This window comes from Carcharodon carcharias, chromosome 6 (assembly GCF_017639515.1).
Source record: "Carcharodon carcharias isolate sCarCar2 chromosome 6, sCarCar2.pri, whole genome shotgun sequence".
NCBI lineage: Eukaryota > Metazoa > Chordata > Chondrichthyes > Lamniformes > Lamnidae > Carcharodon > Carcharodon carcharias.
In genome coordinates this window covers 173,291,797-173,315,103 of record NC_054472.1, presented here as the reverse complement: position 1 = coordinate 173,315,103, position 23,307 = coordinate 173,291,797, and the positions used below count along the sequence as shown (strand labels likewise).

The 23,307-nt window shown below is 41.3% G+C and overlaps 1 protein-coding gene across 1 annotated transcript in view; it reads left to right on the top strand.

Moving 5' to 3' along the window:
• Positions 1-23,307, top strand: part of LOC121279061 (piezo-type mechanosensitive ion channel component 2-like) — a 1,076,252-nt gene that overhangs the window by 953,411 nt on the left and 99,534 nt on the right. Inside the window, exons 38-42 of the mRNA XM_041189919.1 lie at positions 7,506-7,808; positions 7,897-8,155; positions 11,506-11,688; positions 15,270-15,507; positions 17,914-18,049. Of these exons, the coding sequence (XP_041045853.1) occupies positions 7,506-7,808; positions 7,897-8,155; positions 11,506-11,688; positions 15,270-15,507; positions 17,914-18,049 (1,119 nt within the window). The remainder of the gene's footprint in view (positions 1-7,505; positions 7,809-7,896; positions 8,156-11,505; positions 11,689-15,269; positions 15,508-17,913; positions 18,050-23,307) is intronic.

Here is a 23,307-nt window from a genome sequence, read left to right as displayed (position 1 = left end):
TCTTCAACCCCAAATGTGAAGACACTATTCCAAGCAGGAATAGTTTATGTGGCTGTTGCTAACATATTTATGTAGATAATGTTCTTTGGTTAAATCCCAGCGGTGGCAGGGTGAGGTCCTTAAGGGCCTCATTTGGCTCAAGGGTGAGCGAACTATGCGACGGCTCTGCCGCTGCTGGTAAAATTGTGGTGGAGTGGAGGTGGGAGGGTAGGCGGTGGGCACTGCGCCCAATGTATTTTAGGTAACTCTGTCCCTGCCGCCGGGGGGGTAATAAATTCCAGCCCATGGAGAGACACTGTCCTTAGAAGTGTCTGTAGATATTATACTAATCATGGTTTAATTAACCTAGTTTCACCAATGGCTGTTTCACCAATGAAGTTATTAATAATTGTTGATGACCCAAGATAATTATTAATAATGTACCCATTTAACATAACTGATCCCTTGGGATTTCCATTGTTCACAGCTACTGCATCTTGTCATTAATGCTGATTTTGTCATTGAATCTATGGCTGAATTACTGCAGCCATCCCCTCCAACCACACACCTGCCCCTCATAAAGAAGCCTTGCATGATATGAATTCAACAGCTTCCACACAGATTTGAGCATTACAGAAAGATTATAATTTAATAACATTCAACCCAGGCAGAAATCCAATATAAGAACAAAATACTGTGGATGCTGGAAACATGAAAAATGTTGGGCCAATCTTTTAGGACTGAGATGAGGAGAAATTACTTCACTCAAAGTGTTGTGAATCTTTGGAATTCTCTATCACAGAAGTTTGCAGATGTTTCATCATTGAATTTGTTTAAGGCTGGGATAGACAAATTTTTGATCTCTTGGGGAATCAAGGAATAGGGATTGGGCAGAAAAGTGGAGTTGAAGCCATGATCATATTGAGTGGCAGATCAGGCTCAACCGTCTACTCCTGTTCCTATTTGTTGTGTTCTTGTTCCTGTGAAATAAAAACAGAAGATATTGCAAATAGTCAGTGGTGATATCTGTGGAGGGAAAAACAAAGTTAATGAGTGCAATTTAACGCCCACCCCCTGCTGGTGAGTTTGGTGGTGGAGGGACATTTAATCAGGAGGGAGGATGTGGAGTGGGAACCCCATTGCCTTTCTGCTTCCTTTCAATTTAGTCCATGGTGGGATGTGCACTTAAGGGTATCATCCTGCCACTGCTGGTGTTCAACCAACAGCCGACCAGTGAGTCCCAATGCAGGGAGCCTGAAAAGCCCGTCAGATTTGTTTGCAGGCTTCTGTGGGGGTCCTTTGTTCAAAGGCACTCAGTACTTGATCAAGGGACCCACTGAGAGCCACCCACCTGCCCTTTCTTCTGCTCCCCTCCCTCCCCCTCCATCCTGTGACCGCCCCTCCACCCCCAATAACCCTTATCCCACTCGTGCTCACCTGTGGCCTGAGTCCCTCATCAGTCCTCGAGCTCTGGCGGCTGCATTACTGGCAACAGCGACTGCTCCTGATGGCAGTGATGGACAATGGAGACCTGTTGACGTCTGATTGGCCAGCTGCTCTTGGAGGAGGAAATTTCCGCCCCTGGGGTGCTAAATCCCAAGGAAGGCCCACACTGGCCAATTAAGTGCCTGATGGGCACTTAATTCAGATAGGCTTTCACAAATGGAGATGATGCAGGGCTCCTGCTGGTTCTCCAACTGGCGGTGAGACCCCCATCACTAACATTAAACTCTGTCCAAAATTCCAAGTCAATGATCTTTCATCAGAATCAATATGTCACATTTGACCTAAAATTAATACTCCAGATTTTGCAATAATAATGTTGGAAAAACTGTCAGCTATGGCTGTCATTACTCCTCTGAAGCCAACAGCAAAAGTAATTTTATATGTTTATATAATTTGTTGAATTTCAGATTCCTCCATTACGATAAAGTTTGCATATTCGAAAAAACATTTTTATATAGTTCTACAATGTTTTTACATCTACCTTAATTACATGCAGATGTCCCAATTATTTCTTTTGCTACCTATAAAAATTCAAAATTAATATAGAAGGAATTCAGTGGTTTCTACTTTCTGGATTGCTCTCTGTGAGAATACTTCAATGTGCATGGCTGCTTACCTGTGTGATGACATCACTGCTGCTGGGTGCCTAGAGATTTCCCTTAACATGGTGCCAGATTCAAACTGACATTGTGGAAGGGAAAATTTATGCCACAGAGACGGCTGGATCTTTGTGGGCAGCTTTCTTAGAGATCAGTTCCTCATGCTGTTGTTTCACCACTGACTGCGAAATCCAGTCCATAAATTTTGATGTATTTTCTTCATTTTGTTTTGAAGCTACTTGAGAGGCTTGCACAATGAACTGATGTAACAGAAATAAGATTGGAGAAAGAATATTCACATTTAGCACTTTTAGTAGAATTTTACATGGCTCCACACTACCAGCTAGGTCTTAAATGCAGGAGGTTGCTTATTAGGAAATCACAAGCAAATTGTCCAAGATCTTCCATTCATGAATGCAAAATTGCATACAGTTCACACACAATTTTCAAATAAGTTACCCCCAGCTTATGAGGCCCCTCCAATGTGGTGCAGCCTTGGGAAATTACATCTTTCTTCTGATATAAAATATTTCCTATGGCAATCATTTTCTTTTAGAAAACGGTGCAGTTTACTTCTAATACCAAGGGTACATTTTCAAATTTAATTCTATCAGTCATTTTTCATTCTAACCCATCATCTATGTTCCTGTAGTATTTTGCCTTCACCTAGTGCTTATTTTTTTTGGATAATTTTTCTTACAGGTAGATGCTGAACCTCTCTTTCTTTTCAGAATCTGTGTCTCTCTAAGCAGAAAGGAGCAAAGATGACTTTATTTAGAACCATAGAACCATAGAAAAGTTACAGCGCAGAAGGAGGCCATTCGGCCCATCTTGTCCATGCCAGCCTGAGGACACCCAGGTGCCCTTTCTAATCCCACCTTCCTGCACCTGGCCCATAGCCCTGCAGCTTATAGCACTTAAGGTGCAGATCCAGGTACTTTTTAAAAAGAGTTTAAAGTTTCTGCCTCTACCACCAACTTGGGCAGCGAATTCCAGACACCCATTATCCTCTGCATAAAAAAGTTCTTCCTCATGTGCCCCCTACACCTTCTGCCACTTATCTTGAATCTATGTCCCCTGGTTCTAGAATTCTCCATCAAGGGAAACAATTTTATCCTGTCCACTCTATCTATTCCCCTCATAATTTTGTATACCTCAATCAAGTCACCCCTCAGCCTTCTTTGTTCTAAGGAAAATAACCCCAACCTATCCAATCTCTCCTCGTAGCTACACTTTTCTAACCCTGGCAACATTCTTGTAAACCTCCTCTGCACTCTCTCCAGAGCTATTATGTCCTTCCTGTAATGTGGTGACCAGAACGGCACACAATACTCCAGTTGTGGCCTCTCCAGTGTTTTATACAATTCCAACATTAGATCCTTACTTTTATATTCTATACCTCTGCCAATGAAGGAGAGCATTCCATATGCCTTCTTTACAACCTTGTCTACTTGAACTGCTGCCTTCCGGGACCTGTACTTGTTCGCCAAGAACTCTCACTTCATCCACCCCTCTTAGTATATTCCCATTTATTTTGTAATCCCTGTAACTGTTTGACCTCCCTAAATGTATGACCTCACACTTCTCTATGTTAAAATCCATCTGCCACTTTACCGCTCACTCCAGCAACCCATCTATATCGTTTTGGAGATTATGGCTATCCTCTACACTATCCACTACTCGGCAAATCTTTGTGTCATCTGCAAATTTCTCAATCATGCCCCCCACGTTCACATCCAAATCGTTAATATATAACACAAACAGCAAGGGTCCCAACACCAAGCCCTGTGGAACATCACTTGAGACAACTTTTCATTCGCAAGGGCATCCATCGACCATTACCCATTATCTCAGCATGACACATATTTTACGTATTTACACACCAATCACCTTATATGTGTGTGTATATATATATTCTATTTATATTGGAGAACAATAATGTTTTCAATGATATGTGGGAGTACAAACTTTTTCAATAAACACTATGTATTCTAAAATACATAATATTTATTATACACTGCAGTTTTTCATCTCTTGAGAGATACATTTAGGCCAGGGTTTTCCAACCCCGCCATGGCAGGACCTGCCAAGCGGGATGCAGTGGTTCAGCCAAAAGTCCATTCACTTTCGGCGGGCCCAGAAGATCCTGGCAACGGGCTGGGCTGAAAATTTCTGCCCTTAGTTTCTTTCCTTTTTTACTATACAAAATATAAGCTAACAGTAAATAGCCTAATTATTATCTTATTAGGTTTTGGTGCTTGGTTGAGAATAGCCGATCAATGAAAATCAGCTGATTCTATCTTACTCACTGCTAGCACTTTGTTGATTCTTCGAAATTTGCCTGCCCATTTAGCTTGGTAATGCCAGACTTGGCCTGAAAGAATCCCACTTTTTAATTTGACTCTGCAGTTGAGGGAAGCTGAATGTGTTCCCTATTGATGACATTAACAAGCAAATACCAGCTGTTATCTCTTTTATTGCCCATGTTTCTTAAACATGTACTTGAAGGGAAAGGCTCCCTCAAACCAGTGGTAAACAAAGTGAAAAGTCTTTTAGGCTTTCTACTGATATGAAACTCTCTTTGTTCAGCTGCACCTTTTCCTTTCAAATTGCCACAGCGGAAAATACAGCCCTAAAATACGTGTGCATCAACAGAATCTTGAGATTCTTTTAAATCTTTTGTGCATGCAGCTGTTTTGTGCACCTTTGTCTAATTTCTATGTTCTATGTCATTTTAACTTTTTGTACTGCTAGCTGCTACACTGAAGCTACCATGCTGTACTCACGGCAGTCAACTCTAGATGATATAGATGATATTCCTAAAACAAGTGAGCGTGCTCGACCTAGGCTTCGTAAAATGTGCAGCGTTGATATGTCCTCCTCATCGGTTGAAAGTTGCAGTATAGTGTCAAGGTGCCTTATTCATGCATGCTTAATTTCAATAATTAATCAAATATATTTATTATATACATATATATAATATTATATATGTGTTTGTATAATGTGTGCTGGCATGATTCCTACTTTTAAATGCAGGCTTCTACTTTGCAAAATGTAGGAACACTACAAGTTACTTGATCCTGGATAGTGTAAACTTAATGTTAGAAAATGGTTATCAATAATGCTTAAGTAATGTGCCCAAATCCCACATCATTCAGATCTACAGAAACTTTTCTATGTGTGCTACTTAACCTGCAGACTACACTTAGAATTGCAGAAAATTACACAAGAGTCGAATCTAGACCCAACTGGTCCATGTCAGTGTTCATACAACACACAAGCCCCCTCCTACTCTAATTCCCTCTTCCCAACCTGCCTTTATATCCCTCTATTCCTTTCTACCTCAAATATGCATCAAGCCTCCCAGCAAATGTATCAATACTGACTACCTCAGCCACTTATGTGGCAGCGAGTTCTGCGTTCTTGTGTGAAGAATGTCTTCCTACATTCGTTATTTGATTATCTTATGTGTATGCCCCATTGTTCTGGACTCCCTCAGAAGTTGAATCAATTTCTCGATGTCCACAGTATCAAACCCTTTCATCGTTTTAAAGTACACTGTCAGGTCACCACTCAGTCTTCTCTTTTACAGAGAAAAGAGTACTAGCCCCCAATCTTTCCCAGTAGGTGTATCCTACAATCTGTTAATATCTTTGTAAATCCTTTTACCTTCACTTTCTCCAATATTTCAATTTTCTTTAGCATTGAGACTAGGGAGAGACAGTGTTGTAATGTTACTTGACTAATAATCCAGAGACCCAGGCTAATACCCTGGGTATATGGGTTCAAATCCCACCATGGCAGCTGGTAGAATTTGAATTCAGTTAATAAATCTGGAATATAAAGCTAGTCTCAGTAATGGTGACCATGGAACTATTATCAATTGTTGTAAAAACCCATTTGATTCACTAATGTCCTTTAGGGAGGGAAATCTGCCATCCTTACCTAGTCTGGCCTATATGTGACTCCAGACCCACAGCAATGTGGTTGACTCTTAACTGCCCTTTGAAATGACCTAATAAGGTCAGTTCAAGGGCAATTCGGGATGGGCAACAAATGCTGGCCTTACCAGCAAAGCCCACATCCCGTTAAAAAAAATTATATTGTAACACCAGTGTAGTCTAACGAAACATCCATATGAATGTAACATTTCACCACTTGTCTACATTGCGGACTGTGAATTTGTACCAGCAGATAATTGAAGTTTAATAAAGATTCTAGAAAATATTGCACAAAGAATATTTAAAACAAGGGTATATTTTTAGTCCATTCTAATTGCTTTTAATTATGTGCTGGTTTGGATTGTTTTCTGTAACATCTTTGTTGGTGTGAGAACATGCATGATTCCAATAACTAACTTCCAAAGACCCCCAATCATTAATATCTTGTAGACTCAGAATAAAATGAATGTTTAACAACTTACAATAACATACTTCTCCAAAACCGCTAATAATGGCTGTGTTCTATAAGGGCCCCTGCTTGAATGCACACTTGAACAGCTGAACCAGAATCTCTAGAATATGGATTTGCATGCACATTTTCTTGGAGATTTCTGTTTTGGTTCTAAAACAAAAACAATCTTTTTGATAATTTGTACTATGATAAGATAGTTACAATTTTGAGGGAGGGGAATAGAACTTTCATTGTTTGAGTAAGTAATGTACATTTTGTGGTTTAACACTAAAGGCGTGCAAATAAGGAAGGTCTAAAATTATGCTGCTGGCCTGCTCTGAATTAGTTGGTCTCGGTGAGGCTGTGGTGGAGATGCTACCACTGATTGTTGTGCCTTGAGATTGGAGAATAAAAGCAAGGGATTTTTCTTCTGCTTGTTGCCTGCTGGAAAGTGTGTGCATGTTGATTGAGAATTGAATAGGACCCATTGTGATGTCTTTCATTATTAAGTAACCTGTTAACACTTAATGCCTAAGTTTACATGTCAAGAATGGTCACTTTGGAATGGTACTGGAGGGCTACCAGTTCCAGAGAAATTGTGCCATACAGTGAAAAAGGGAGCAAAAAGATTTTTTTAAATGTTCAATTCTGATGAGTAAAGTGCAACACAAAATTGATTAAAACAATGTATGTGTAATATTTTATCTTTTTGACTCTACACAGGTTTCGTTATGTTTCCACATTTTAATCACATCAATACCATTTGACAGACAAGCTTGGGCTCATGTATAAAGATGTCAGCAATCTTGGCATGTGGATTGAATATGCGCATGAAGCTGGTGCCAAATATACAATGAATCTTTTCCTAGTCAAAGCTATCAAAATCAGTTGCAACTTAATGCTTAAATAATAATGGAAATTTCAAAAATTTTGAATGGGAAAAGGTTAAAGATCTAAAATCTCTTTGAGAGGAAGAATGATTGGCTCCAAAGTGAATCTTATCAAAGTGAATTTTTTTTTTTTTCTTAGTGAGCCAACACAATGCACAATGTTGTATTCACGTCAAGGAACCACAGATACAATTGAAGAAGTGGAAGATGAGCAGGATGAAGGAGCAACTGTTCCTGTATGCACAACAGATATCATGACTGAGGAAGTTCCCCCTTCATATAGCAAAGCTGTTAGCCTTGATCGCCTATCCTTTAGTTCAGATTCAGCTGGTGAAAAACACCTCATGGCACTTACCCCAGATAGCAGAATGGATCTAGTGGAAGATACTATCTTTCCAAATTTAAGCCATGAACTAACAGCAAGTGAACTGCTTCTTAACAAGTAAGGTGAAATTTTAAGTTACATATCTGTTTTTATTTCATTGAGTTAGTATACATCTTTTATGTGATTCCAATATCTTACATTTCAGAATGTTTTATGATGAAGAATTAGAAGAGTCAGAAAAATTCTACGAAGCCCAGCCTCGAGCTCTACTTCTATTCTTTGCTCTATATAATACCTTGGTAGCTCGTTCGGAAATGTTGTGTTTCTTTGTTATTATACTGAACCACATGGTTTCAGCTTCAATGATTACTCTGGTACTTCCTGTCCTCATCTTCCTCTGGGCTATGCTGTCTGTTCCCAGGCCAAGCAAACGCTTCTGGATGACAGCCATTGTGTATACTGAGGTATGTTGAATCTTTGGGGTTTTGTAATTTAATTTACCATTATAGTGGCTAAACATAGTTTTACAATAATGAACTAAATTCCATGAATTGAATACATGGTCTAGGCTGAAATTACAGTGTGAATGCATCGGTGAAGGTAATGCTAGTCATCTTATCTGCTGTTTGTGGGACCTTGCTGTTATGTTTTCCTATGAAAGCATATTTGATTATACTTTAAATGCAAATTTGTTGGTCTCATTTTTGATATCTTAAGGGTGTGAAAGGTTTTTCGAAATGAAAGCTTTCTTAAAAAATATTTACTTGAACCAATTCTATCTTGTCTCTAACAACCTGAAAAATCCATGTCTTTGATACTGGAAACTCAACTATTCGAATGCTCTCCTAGCTGGCCTCCCATCTCCACCATTTGTTGTCCATATCCTAACTTACATCAAGTTATTTGCATGCATCAGCCCTCGGCTTGCTGATTTACATGCCCCAATTTTAAAATGTTTAGCTTTATTTTCAAATTCCTCCATGGCTTTTCCCCTCCCTATCTCTGAACCTTCTCCAGCCCTACAGCCCTCAGAAGTCTATATTGTCCTCTACTTCTGGCCTCTTGCACATCCATTATTTTCACTCACCATTGGCAGTCATACCTTCAGTTGCCTTGGCCCTAAGTTCTGGAATTTCTTCTCTCCTCCTTTAAGCACTCATTAAAACCTATCTCATTGACCAAGCTTGTCGTCACTTCTCCTAATATCACCTTCTGTGGCTCACTATCAAATTTTGTTTGCTAATGCACCTGCAAAGCGCTTTGGAACACTTTTCTAGATTAACGATGCTTCTTCCCATATATGACACCTTGCAACTTTACAAATCTGAGTCCAAGTTGGACAATCAAGTCTCAGCACAAAGTGATGAACAGTCTGATCCAGGTGACCACAGTCACATGCAGACTGTCCTTGATATTCCATTTTTGAAGGAAGTGTGATGTCCTTGCATGGAGAGTATGGAAACTGTTGAGTATAGTTCACTGTTTTCAAGGAAAGTTGAACCCTGGAGGTTCTACTGTCAGATTACTCACTCTTTGCTGGCATATTGATGTCAGCCCAGAGGTTGTGTAACTTGTCTTTTTGTCAAAACATGTAATGCTCAAAATGGATCCTATTTCAATGCATGTTGTTATTGGTGTAGCCCACTTGGCCTAGGCACATTTAAGTCATGAGATATGTATTATTCACTAGGTTGCCTACCATCTATGCTTCACAAACTTCAGCTAGTCAGAATGATGGGGCCCTTAGCCTTTGCAACACATCTTTTTCCTATCACATTGGTTGCCTGTATCTGGACATGCCAAAATTTCCAATAACCAATTCTAACTATTAAGAACCAAAAACAGAAAATGCTGGAAAAACTCAGCAGAGTTTTTCTGTCCAAAGATGCTGCTAGACTTGCTGAGTTTTTCCAGCATTTTCTGTTTTTGTTTCAGATTTCCAGTATCCACAGTATTTTGCTTTTATCTAACTATTAAGATGTCTGGCCAGAATGCAAAATTGGAAAATTACTTACAAAATTTTAAAGAAAGATTGAAATCCATATTCACATGATTTTTTAAAAATACTTTGTTAAAAGTTTGTTTAGATCAAATCTGCATGTAGAAAGTGTGCTTCATCTCTTAAGAAGGCTATTGGAATGCTATCCTTTATTACGACAAGAATTGAACATAAAAGTAAGGATCTAATGCTTCAATTATACAGGGCATTGGCGAGACCACATCTCAAATATTCTACGCAATTTTGGTCTCCTTACTTAAGAAAGGATGTAAATGCGTTGGAGGCGGTTCAGAGGAGGTTTATTAGATTGATACTTGGAATGAGTAGGTTGTCTTATGAGGAAAGTTTAGACAGACTGGGCTTGCTTCCAATGGCATTGAGTCTACTTGATTAAGTATCCAAGATCCTGAATGGTATTGACAAGGTGGATGTGGAAAGGATGTTTCCTCTGTCTGTGGGTGAGTCCAGAATGAGGGGCCACTGTTTTAAAATTAGGGGTTGCCCTTTTAGGACAGGTATGAGGAGAAACTTTTTCTCTCAGAACGTTGTGCAACTTTGGAACTCTGCCTCCAACAGCAGTGGAAGCAGGGTCATTGAATATTTTTAAGACAGAGATGGATAGATTCTTGTTAGGTAAGGGAATCAAATGTTATTGGGGGTAGATGGGAATGTGGAATACAAAATGCAAACAGATCAGCCATGACCTTATTGAATGGCTGCAGCTTCAAGAGGCCAAATGGCCTACTTCTGCTCCTATTTGGTATGTTCATATGTGCTTAAATTAATATCTAAAACATTAATATTGCATACCTCTGTTGCATCATAAAAGAATTTCAGTCATATTGAGTGTATTTTACTGGAGTTTTACTGACATTCTAGTTTAAAGCCGGGAAGATGGAGTCCAAAAAGATTCCAGAAGGTTCAGGTCTCATGAGCTTACAATGCAGTTCAGATAAAAGCTATAAAAATCCCAGTCACCTAAGTATGGGCAACAAGAGCAAAAAGGTTATGATAGATTTGTACATGACTAGAGTTAGAGTACTCTGTTTAGGTTTTAGGCACCCCATAAGAGAAAGACAATTAAAGGCATAGCTTGATTATAGTATAAATTCACCAGGATGATATCAGGAATAAGAAATTATAATTATGAGGATAAATTTAAGATACATTGGAATAGTCAAGGCAAAATGGAAATTTAATTTTTTTTTTAACTATGCAGTTTTGTTTGGTCAAGTTGGTGAGTTAGTGACATGAGTTCATAAGTGAAAATTGCCACTCCAAGAATCAGAAGTGAAGATATTCAAGAGTTCATTACACAGAAGTCTGTAACCAGATAGGATGCTTAACCAAAAAGAGTAGTTGAGGCAGAGATTATTTTTCTTCCAAGAGCAGAAAAAACATTTGAAGTAAAGGAAGTTGACAAGAGAACAGGACAGTGAGATTCATTTTAGATTGTTCTTACAAAGAGCTAGCACAGATATGATGGGTTAAATAGCCTCTTTCTATGCTTTCAACTTCAATGGCTCCATGAAAAGCAGCCTCATCTCCTTTGGTGAGTTTGACCAGAATTCTGATGTATAAGACTTTGATTCAGTACAAGCAAACCCTACTTCCCTGATTCATTTATTCCTCATGAAGTAAAATCTTAACTGTGGATGCCTGGAATACAGACTTGTGCTCAATTATTAAAACAAAATTCTGTCCCTTTTCTATATTTCCCAATGTACTAGTATTGTTTTAATTTCTTTGAATTAGACCAAGTGATAATACAAATGTGGCTGCTATGCAAAACTACTGTGTTTCATCTTCTTACAGGTAACAATTGTGATCAAGTACTTTTTCCAGTTTGGATTTTTCCCATGGAATGAAAATTTGAGTATAAGTCGAGAAAAACCTGAATTTCCCCCAAATATAATTGGAATTGAGAAGAAGGAAGGCTATGTGCATTATGACCTTATACAGCTGCTGGCACTGTTCTTTCACCGATCCATTTTAAAGGTAATAAGCTGTCATTTCCCTTCCTGAAGCAAAGGCATGCTGTCCCTCCAGCATCTCTGTGCACCCTTGTACAGATGGTTGGAAAATGTTTTGATGTAAGGTATGAAAAAGCAGATGTACAATATGTCACAAAATATAATACGTAGAAAAATCAGGTATCTAGATTGTATATTTACAGTAAAAATGATGTCAGTAATCCATATGCATGGACGTTCAACATTTCAGTTTTTCTAAGACAAATTGGATCGTGCCGTAACAGACAAACCCAGTTGAAAATCCACCTACTGCATAGTTCAGGGGCATTGACTGTGTGTAATTCACTCACTCACCCTCACTCACTCACCTATCCTCTTACCCATCCATCCTCACTCTTACCCACCCACCCTTATTCTTACTCACTCACTAAATTGGGGAAATGGACGGTGGCTAGGTGCGATGAGAGCAAAAGAGAAAGCTGGAGCGAGGCCTGAGGCCTAGTGATGCTTGAACACGGGTGCCCGCTAAGGGGAGCAGCAAGAGCCAGAGGAAAGTGCCAAGGTCTATGGGAAAATACAGGAAGCTGAGGGAAAGCACCAGGAGCTGGGGGAAACCACTGGGAGATGACGGAATGTGGTGGAAGCTGGGGAAGAGCACCGGGACCTGAGGGAAAGCAGCAGGATCTGTGGGAAAGAGGTCGGAAGCCATTTGGGAGTGGGGGTGGAAAGTGGCTGGAGCTGGTGTTTGCTGTTCCTCAAATCACAGCCTGTTTCTCTCCCATGTTTGCTGCTAATAGATGTAATGATGATTAGAGGAACAACCTTGAACCTCACTGACCCGTCTGACCGGTATTTTGAATAATCGCTGCGGGAGCCACATAGAGGGCTCCACTGGCCACAATGTGGCCCGTGGGCCACAGATTGTACAAACCTGATGTAAAGGATGCTACCCCCCAAACCACCAATCCAACACAGAAATTAAATGCAGGCATATACATCCACATGCAGTGGGACCAGATTTCTGCTTTGAGCACAATCAGCAATAAGTTGCACTACTTATGATAAATATTTTCTCTCGAGTTTCCAATCAAACTCATTTGCATTTTACTGAATGTGAGGACTGGATTTCATGCGCGGTTTTGTGTTCCTGCATCCCCATATAAAAGTCAGCCTCCTTAACCCGCAGCCATTTAAAATCCATTAATTTGGTTGAAACTGGCCTTCCACCCGCATCTGAGGAGAATGTCCTGCCTTCAGGAGCAGCTGGCCAGTAGAGTGGCCAGCAGCTGTCTGGTCCCAGCAGCACCATCGGGAGCAGTGGTCACTGCTGGGACTGCAGCCAGTCCTGAAGAAAGCGAGCTGTGAGCTGAGACTTTAAGATAGGTCTGAGTCTTACTGGAGCCAGGCTGGCAAGCCCTGGTTGGGGGGTTGTGGGGCTGGGGGGTGCAGTGGGGGTGGGAAAAATGAGGGCATGCAAGACCTGGGGCTGGGGCCTCCAATGGGCACAAGGGTCCTGAAAATGTGGCATCCATTTTCCTCACTTGATGGGCCATTAGATCAACCAGGGAAACCTGCCAGGCTGAATGCTTGGCGTGGGCCTCCCTGTTGCAGATAAATCACAATGGCAGCAGGAGGAGGCCTTAAGTACCATTAATTGGTCACTCAAGGGCCTCATTTGACCCACGGGCGGGTGGGTCTCTTGATGCCTCCCTACTGCTGGTTAAATTGTGGTGGGAGATAGGTAGGCACCAGGAACAGTGCTGCTGGGATGACATCCAATTTTACAGAGTCACCCCTCAGCCTTCCAACCCAGCTCTAGGGAGCTGTATAATCCAGCCATAAAGTCCTCTGTGAACCCATGAATTTGAGCAGCATTTTAAAACATAATTTTTTTTTAAAACTTACTTTAAAGCATGTTCCTTGATGTATTTATGTAACTTGTGCAGTTAGAGCTGAAAATAAGTTCATCATAAAAACAAATATTTTAATCAGAGGGCCTGGCTGGTTCACTGCTCATGATTTTAAATAGCTGAAAATGACTTTAAACAATACATAGCATAGTTTCATAGTCAGTACAGTAATCAGCTCCTTATAAATTCTAAAAAGTTATATTCAGGAGCTTTTAAAATGTTATTATTAGTATCTTATGCTTAATTCAAATAAAACAGCTTAATTTTTGCACTTACTTGGAGGCCTGTAAATGAGCACAATTAGTACAAACTTGCAATTGTTACAATCAGACCCCAGGTGAGGTCCCCCAATTTGTTATGATCCCAGATGAGATACCCCAAATTGTTATGCTCCTGGGTGAGGAGGAATGAACTGTCTCCCCTTCTTTATTCAACACCCTTGGTAGCAGCAAGGTTAACTTAAAGAGGATCCCTTCCCTCATGGATACCTTTGTACTTATGGTTAACATATATTTATGTTTTAAAAGGAGCAAATTTAACCAGGCTTTTTTTGAGCCTAAGAAAGAGTGAGTTTATTAGTTACTAAATGTAGAAAAAAATAATAAAAACACAACACACGTACGCACAGATTAGAAATGAGAAATTGAGTCCAGAAATAAAAGTTAAAAAGCTATATGAATCAGTCTTTTGGCTTGTCCGTGAGGACTAGATGGCACCGTTGCGGCCATTAAGCTAGGTGATTCCAGTAGAGCTGACCTTGGCAGTTGAGCAGTGGATTTGGAAATTCTTGGTTCTATAGGTTGGCTGAAAGGATTTGTCTTATTTCCTTTTCCTTTTGTGACTTCCTTCCAGAGAGAGAGGGGATGCCTAGTTGATGTTCTTCAGCTGTGACCTTCACAGCACATCTTTGTACACCAGGCCTGTAACATCAAAACAGGCACACAGAACTAGGGTTGCAGTTGGCTTTTTTAAACCCCTTTCCTTGTGTATTTCTGGAAGGGAAAGAACAAACTTGTCTTTCACCCATATCTGTTTTCTCTTCAACTCAGTTCATGTTCACAGTCTGGGTTATAACAGGAGGTGGTTTTGCCTGAGGTGGTAATAATTTTCCATTATCTCCACAACCATAGGAGATTTCAGTTCAGTTTGCATTGTATCTATTCCTTTGAAGTGCCTCTGTCTGAAGTAGGGTGAGTCACACCTTTTAGGTGTGACATTCTGTTCTCCCTGAACTAGTTGGTCAAGTAATCCACATAAAAATTTTCCAGCAAGTGGTGATCTTACAGTCACAGCCAGCTTTTGCTTGCATGTCCTTTTAAAAAAACATGTCTTATTTAAAAGTTCAGTATGCCTGTAAGTAATTCAGGGATAGGGTCTGTGGTCATGACACAATTGTGATTAATTTGATCTGGGTGTGGCTAATCTTGTGCATTGGTGCCTTGTATAATGATGAATTAGTGGTCATGCACCACATTCAATTATAATTAAAATTTAATTTAAAAACATATACATGTGCAATCTGCCTGACAAATTGAGCCAATTGATTTTGTTACTTCATTTGAAGCACTGAACTGAGGCCTTATCATTCGATTTATCACCTTTGCAATATATTCACCAGCAGTTAACAAAATATATTGTGTTAATTATTGTTCTGGCTACAACTACATGCTTCATTCATTTTGAAATCTTATTTTAGTGCCATGGTTTATGGGACGAGGATGATAAAAATGAAAATACTTCCACTAAAGATGACATGGAAGAAGATCATCTAAATGAATCTCAGAGAAAGAACTCTCTAGGTTCTTTGAAATCAATTAATTTGCAAGCATCTATGGATTCTATACATGTTCATTTTCCAGAACAGACAGCAGCCAGAAGATTGAGTTCAACAGGGTCACAGATCTCAAATCGATCATCACATAGGTCACAAAGAGGTAAGATTTTTAGATATTTGAGGCATGAGAAAAAATGTATTAAGTTTTGAGAGTACTAAAACTTAATATTTGGAAAAAAAATCTCATAACGACTATCATGTAACTTTTGCTGCTGCATAAAACCTATGTTAATGCCTCATTTTAAGAGACATATCACTGAGTAGTGAAGACAACATTAACTAATGCAGTGAATTTCCAATATTGTTACATTTAGCTTATTCACCAGCAAATGTAACAGTGATAGAGGGCTAATGTTACGGTGCAGTAACATTAAACAAGATTTTCACCAATATAGTTGAAGAAACTTTCATATTGAATTGTTTGAAATAAAATCACTGTTAAGAAAAAATTCTAGTGATGAATATCATTGTTTCATGTTGCCAAGGGTGTAAAAGCTTGGATAATTGAATTCAGTTTAACGGGTCCATTTTATGCTTCTGCAAAGTAAGAATAACAGAAAAATTGTATGCAAAACCAGTTGCTGCATTAAACGCAATATTAAAGGGTGGTGGAACTCTTTTTAAGGCCAAGTATAATTTTGTTTTAAGAACATTGAAGCTGACATTAGACTATAGCAGGAAGTACCGTCGGACAAAATGGGTCTTCCAGCTATAAGTCTGGCCTGATTTGATCCCATACCAATTTGTAGAGGTGTGACAAGTATAGTACTGCATGAGTTGTTTTGTTTTATTCTTTCATAGGCTGTGGGCATCGCTGACAAGGCCGGCATTTGTCGTCCATCCCTAATTGCCTGAGAAGGTGGTGGGGAGCACCTTCTTGAACCGCTGCATGTGGTGTAGTTACACTCAGTGCTGTTAGGAAGGGAGTTCCATCTCTGCAGAATTCCCAACCTCTGACCTGCTCTTATAGTCTCAGTGTTATATGGCTGGTTCATATAGTTTCTGCTCAATGTGGGGCCAGGAAAATTAGAGTACCATTTTACAATTCCCTTGAGGGGGAGAGGGAGTGTGAGATATTATCATCATAGATCATTTTAAAAAAAAGGAAACTACTGAGAGTGCTCGATTGCTCTTTTTCTAATGGCAGTCACTTGAGTCAGCAGGCCTTAGGCAGCCATAATGTGGTAGGCTTTTATCTTAAATTTTTGTCTCATCTTTCACCATGGTTGGGGAATGAAAATTGTCCCTAGTATAAACAAAATGGATGGATAGGTTGGAAATCTATCTCTGTTAATTGTTAAAGATCTCCCTTCTTCAATACCTATACCCACTGAAAATTAAGTGCAATCTGCCCACAGTTTTCCATCCATGAAATGAATGGATGAAGAAATGGGCAGCTTGTGTCTGCATTTGAACCTGAGTGAGGAGGAGGAAACCTTGAGCCATCTACCTTTGATGAGGTTGATTCAGTTGCTACTGACTACAAAATAGTCAGTTAGAGATGTCACAGCAAAGGAAGGCCCAATATTTCTTTCACTTTGAATCCTAGAACTTAAAGAAAAAGAAAGAAAATATTGCATTTATAGCTTGCCTTTCATGTGATCTAGGGGCTGAATAATATCGGATTGGGGGGTGGGTAAGCAGACAGCTCGCCACCCACCCCCCATCCCTAACACTGGACCTTCTAAAAGCAAAGTTAGTATACAGCTGACCTGCTGCACGCCGGCCTGCCTCACAGCCATAATGCGCTGTGGGCAGGCTAAACAAGAGCCGAGTGGGACTTTCACCCACCACTGCGGTTGGCTGGCAGCTCTATCAGTCCCAGCAGCACCTAGAGCACTTAGTAGCCGCTGCAGGTACTGTAAGGGGAGGAGGAAGAAGACCCAAGGATCCCTGGACCAGGTAAGTCCAGGGTCTTGGCCATGGGGGGGTTTGGGCAAGTCAGGATCGGGCACGGGGTAGGGTGCGGGAGGGGTGGATCTAAGGCTCAGGCGGGTAGGAGGAAAGTGAGGGGATTCCATCCTCTTGGGGCCACCCCATGATCTGCAAAAGGCAGCTCCCAAAGCTAGAACCCCTATTCCTTCCTGCCCTTTGACAAAGTTATTTTTAAAATTGGGCTGTCTACTCTCGCAAAATATTTCATGGGGTGGGCAGCATATTATTAGGGTCAGTTGGCTTGATAACAAGTTTAATTGTCCCTTGATTACCTGATTAATATGACATGCAAGTTGTCGATTTTGGCACCCACCCTCCACCTGTCCCTCTGTTTTGAGTGGCTTAGTGATATCATCCAGCAAAAACATATGATTATTTTCCCCTTGAAGGGGAAGGCGTTATGAGTGGAAGCACAGGCCTTTGTTTTTTTTTATCATGCTAAGGCCATTCAACTGTGTAAGTATTGATAATGCTGATTTCTTATAACTGATGTTCATAACTAAATGCTTTGTTGCAAACTAAGCAACTGTTTAATCAAGGTGAATGTTTTTTTTTCTCCGTTTTCATACAGGCAGTATAAGTACCCGAAACAGTAGTAGTCGGAAAGGAAGTGGGTCACTCAGTGTCCAACCAAAGAGTAAAATGGAGCTTTTATTGGAAAAATTAAGAGAGCAAATGATCAAGGCAAAAGCCATTGTCATTGCAAAGTAAGTGATATAATTCAGATTTCAGAAAATATTCGTTCATACAGCATGCCAGGGTAGTTATAAAAAATTCTGGCATTTTATTAGAGACGCAACACAGTTGTGGAAGGAGTGGTGCTGTAAAGTTTTAGAACCATGTCTTTTTCATCTGAGTACCTTGAGTTTGAATCCAGGCTAGGGAAATGTATGGAATTTTCTTTCTATCATGATTCTTTTGCAAAGGGATGTGAATCCACAGCAGAAAACAGCTCTCAGTTCAATATTAATAGCTGCTGGTTTGCCAATTTACTTAGACGAGCAATATTGGTGTTTTTTTCTGGGAAATGGTATATGAGTACTATGAGGGGTATTATTCTGATCTTAGGGTAATTTTTGGGACAAGTTGAAGAATTCTAAAGTTTCTTGGGATCATTTAATGTTAATGTTCAATACAAGAGGAAAACATTTTTCATTTTTCAACACTGTTACTCTCATATTAATAGGGGAAAACTCACTGTTATGACCACAGCCAATGTTAATTGCTGCGCAAACCAAATTCCAGAGGGAAACTTGGCTTACAGGCCATACCCTTTTTTTTTGTATTCTGAAAATGAGAAGGGAGTGCAATGATCTCAGCAGTTAGAAGTCCAGTTAAACTTTCAGGATTGTAAAAATTAAAAGTAAATGTTTTATTGACAAGAATAAAAAAAACTTAAACACATAAGATTACAGATACACAGTGAAATTTAGCCTTAAAAGAAAGACTCACTGCTTGGTTAGACCCACAAGTAAACACCTTCCAGGTGACACTCCTTTATAGATGTTTAACTATAAAAAGCCAGTAATATTACCCAAGGCAAACTGCCGTAGCTTCAATAAAGGCATACCACATAACTCTCTTTCACTCTGCTGTGAAAATCCAAACTTTAGAATATAACTGCCTTTTGCAGCCCAAGAGTTTTCTGGCTTAACTGGATGGTTGATTCAAACTGCATTCTCTCTCAGCCACAGCTCCAGCTTTGGCTCCAGTTGCTACATTTCACAGCTCTAGCTCAACAACCCAACACCTCAAACAGCTACAGCTCAAAAAAACAGCTACAGCATCCATCACCACCACCACCACCCACGCCCCCCCCCCCACCCCCCACCGCCCCGGCAAGCTCTCCACAATAACTCAGTAACACACTAACCTTTTTCCCTTTCATCTCAGGTTCCATTGTTTTCACACCTCTTTGAAACTCAAATCCTTCCAAAGATAAGATCTTTCATGTTTTCAACTTGTCTTTGCTTTTGGGTCAATAAAATAAAATATCCCCCCTTTAATTACATATGGAACTCCTACAAGATGTATGCATGTTTCTTGTCACCTCTGACTTCCCTTTGATATTCGAACAAAACTCTCAACTTATCTAAAAATGTAAATGGTAGATCTAACCTATTCACTTGCCCCTCAAACATAACACCTCTATTCTTTTCACGTTTGAAACCCTCCAGACAACCTGTCCCCTATTAATCTCTGCATCTCTGCCCAGCTTAATTAAATCAGACACACACAGACACACACAGCCTTTTTCACAGAATAACACAATATTCTCCCACAATATTTAAACAAAACATCCATTTCTCACACACACCATAATACGAGAAAGAAAATGTTCTGTGGCAACTTTGCACAGCTGGCAGTGCAGCATGGCAGAACTTCCATGCTCTGTTTTACATTAACCAAGCCCCCAGTAAAGGATAATTTAAATAATTGAGGCCTGAAGGTAAAGATCTGCCTCATTTTTTGTGATTTTTCCTGGAACAATAGAGCAACAGCAATCATTCTTTTTACAGTGAATTACCAATTGATTGTTGAGTGTTGGGGTATTCACTAAATCCAACAGAACTTATACCTCTTAGCAGCTTGCAGATACAGGATTTCCAAAGTAGCTCAGTAAAACCTGCAAATTGATGGTGGAACATTTTCAAATGTTGACAGAAGAAGTATTTGCTTCTCCCAACCCATTAAAATTGGATGGCTAATATTTTGTGAACAGGCAGATACAAGTTCCAACTTGTTTTGTGACCTTTTTTGCCCTGTATATTTGTGCTAGGCAGATTGTGCAATTTGTGTGCTAAACATATGAATAAGACAGATTTGATATGATTAGATATCATAGATATCAATATTGGTCAGGATTTTATAGCCCAGAAACTGACAGGAATGGAGGCAGAGGGATAACACAGGGGGACACTCCTCGGGGTAGAAGTCCCGCCCTATGGAGTTGCTGGCCAATCGGATTGGCTGGCAGTTCCAGCAGTCCAGGCAATGCCACAAAGGCATCAATGGCTGCTGCCAGGACTGCAGTAGGAGAAGAAGATGGATACCCATGCAGGTAACTCCAGGGTCTTGGGCCGGGAGGGTTTGGGTAGGTTAGGGGCAGTGGTAGGGGAGGGGGTGGGTTTTAGAGAGGGAGGGGGTGGATTTTAGAGAGGGAACGGGTAGGAAGTGGGTTTCAACCTTAGAGGGGGCCACGTTACGAATAGGGCATCCCCCGAAGTGTGACCCCCCACTCCTCCCCTTCCTTTAACCACCTCGGAAAAATCAGGCTGCCTGCTCCCACTTGGCTGTCCATGCTGTTTTATGGCGTGAGCAGCATATTATCAGGGTTAATTGGCTTTATAATTTGCCTATTGATTCTTAAATTCTTCTTTAAATATGGCCAGCGGGCTGCTGATTTTGGTGCCCACCCTCCCTCCACATTATGGGGGTGAGCTCAGGGTTGGGCAGGCCCCCAATTTCATCATGCAGAACCTTAATTTTACAAGTGTCTGACAGCAAGCCATATGGGGATGCCACTTGCATTCCCAAAATTAACTACGGAGAGCCACTTGAGCTTGTGAAGGAGGAAGTCAAACTCAATTTTATGGGCCCCTCCATATTTTACAGAAAGTGCACTGGAAAGACATGGGGTTGGGAGCCTTGGCATCTTTTAAAGGGTGGCAATGGAACAGCAGCTGTTGGTATTGCTGCATTTGGCAGCTGCGCAGTGAAGCTATTTACCTTCTTTCCTAGAAAGAAAAGCAGCCATTGATTTGGGCTGAAATCCACTTGAGGAGATTGTATTCCTGGCAAGGAAAGGGGTCTGAGAGGCAGGAGGGACTGGGCAACGTTGCGGCATCTACTGGAAGGGTGTCCCAGTCAGAGAGGTGCAGGCACATGGATCGGGATAGCAGCAACCTCCTGGTTACATGCCGGGACAACCTCATGAAGGGTAAAAGGCAGAAGAGCACAGAGGGGATCACAAGCAGACATCAGCATGGAGACAAAGGCATCCTGTGACCAGGTTCTCCAGACAAAGGCTGAACTACTTCCAGATGGTGGAGCTGCAGTATCACTGGAGACGATGCCTGTTCCAATATCCCATGACTGATCTGTGTGTCATGATGGTGGTGGAGCTGAGCTCCAGTCATCTTGTTGGTCATCTGATGTCACTGGCTCTCAAGGTCACTGTGGCCCTGAATTTCTGTGCCTTGGGTTCATTCTAGGGACACATGGGAGACATATGTAGCATCTCCCAATCAACCACACATCACTGCATCAAGGCAATAACAGATGCCCTCTTTAGGATGACCAACACTGCATAAAGTTCTGAACTGATGCAGTCAGGTCGTGAGAGCCAGAGGACTTGGTTGCCATTGCTGGATTTCACCAGGAGGCCATCAAATTTTCCACAGATCAACCAATGACCTTCAATAACTGGAAGGGATTTTATTCCCGTAATTTGTAAATTGTCTGTGACCACAGCCAGCAAATCCTTCAGGGGTGTGCCAATTTCTCTGGGAGCAGCCACAAAGAATACATTCTCCAGCACTTCCAGTGACACATTGTTCTATAAGATGGAATCATCTCAGATTTGCACTAAGTTAATGACGTTTTACCCGTCAGCCGCAATGACAGCTTTTCATGCCATATCGTCCCAAATCTGGCGCATTAATTATGCATTCCCGGGAAACATGCTGTTTTGATGACGGGTGGGCCCTCATTCACCCATCATGCCATCACCTTGTCGCTTCATCACAGGGGGCGCCATATTTAAAGTGTAGCCATGCACATACTTCTCAGTGCTTCCAGCCCAGGACTGCTGCATAGAAGACAGGATGGCCCCGAAAGACAAAAAGAAAGCAGCCCCTCCGGTTTAGACATGCGTCCCGCAAGTGCCTTTTGGATGCTGTGGATGCCCATTATGATGTCCTCTACCCCGGTTAGGCTGCAGGAGGAGCAGCTGCATCAACAATCCAGCATGGGAGGCAGTGACAGCGGTGGTCAGCGCCAATGCCCTGCAAAAGAGGACAGTCACCCAGTGCTGCAAGAGGATAAGTGGTATCATCCATTCCGCCAGGATAACTCACTCTTCTAATCACTCTCAATTCACACACTCACAAACCCATCACACATCCTTAGGGATCTCACACCTCAAGGGACAATATCACTAACTCTCACACACACTCTCACATCTCCATCAGGCTCATACCCTCTCGAGCTTGCGTCCTCATCCCGTCCATGGCTCCACTCACTGCACAAACATTCCATGCAGTACCATGTGTCCTGCCCACACTCTCTCCATCTGTTTCCACACAGGAGTTGTCTATCTGAGCTGACCTGTATCTTCAGCCACCCAATGATCACACTTCTATGCAGCACCTGATCACACCCACCACGACTCCAGTTTCAATTTTGATTTAGACAGCATGGTTATGATTCAGCTTTTCGTGCACTGCCCCATCTTTTCCCCTCCCCCAATCACCCATTTCCTTTCCCCCATCACTGTTAACCCCGCCTGTCATCACCTTCCACTTCCCCTCCATGACTTACCAGCCACATCCCTTTTCCTTCTGGGATGTTGAGGTGAATATGCACATTGCTTTCCTTCCTGAAAATACCACCCTCATCCACATTAACATCCCCAACCTCCTCCTTCCCATGCCCAGGACCCGTGTCTGCCTCCGAGTCCCCACCAACCACCCTCGCCGTTCCTTCTATTGCTACCATCGAACCTTCACCTTCCCACCCTACCAACTCACTCTGCCCTTGGTCATTTTCCCTCTTCCCTTGTTCCATACCCACCCTCAGTTCACTCTCCAGGAGGCAGTCATGGACTCATCAGAGCCCTCCATTGCACATTCAGCTGGACTATACCCCCTCCGGACTTATTCCCGACCCCCCAGACTCCTTCCTTTCCCCACCTCCCCCAGACTCCTCCCCTTATAGTCCTTTCCCCCGGACTCCACCCCCGTTT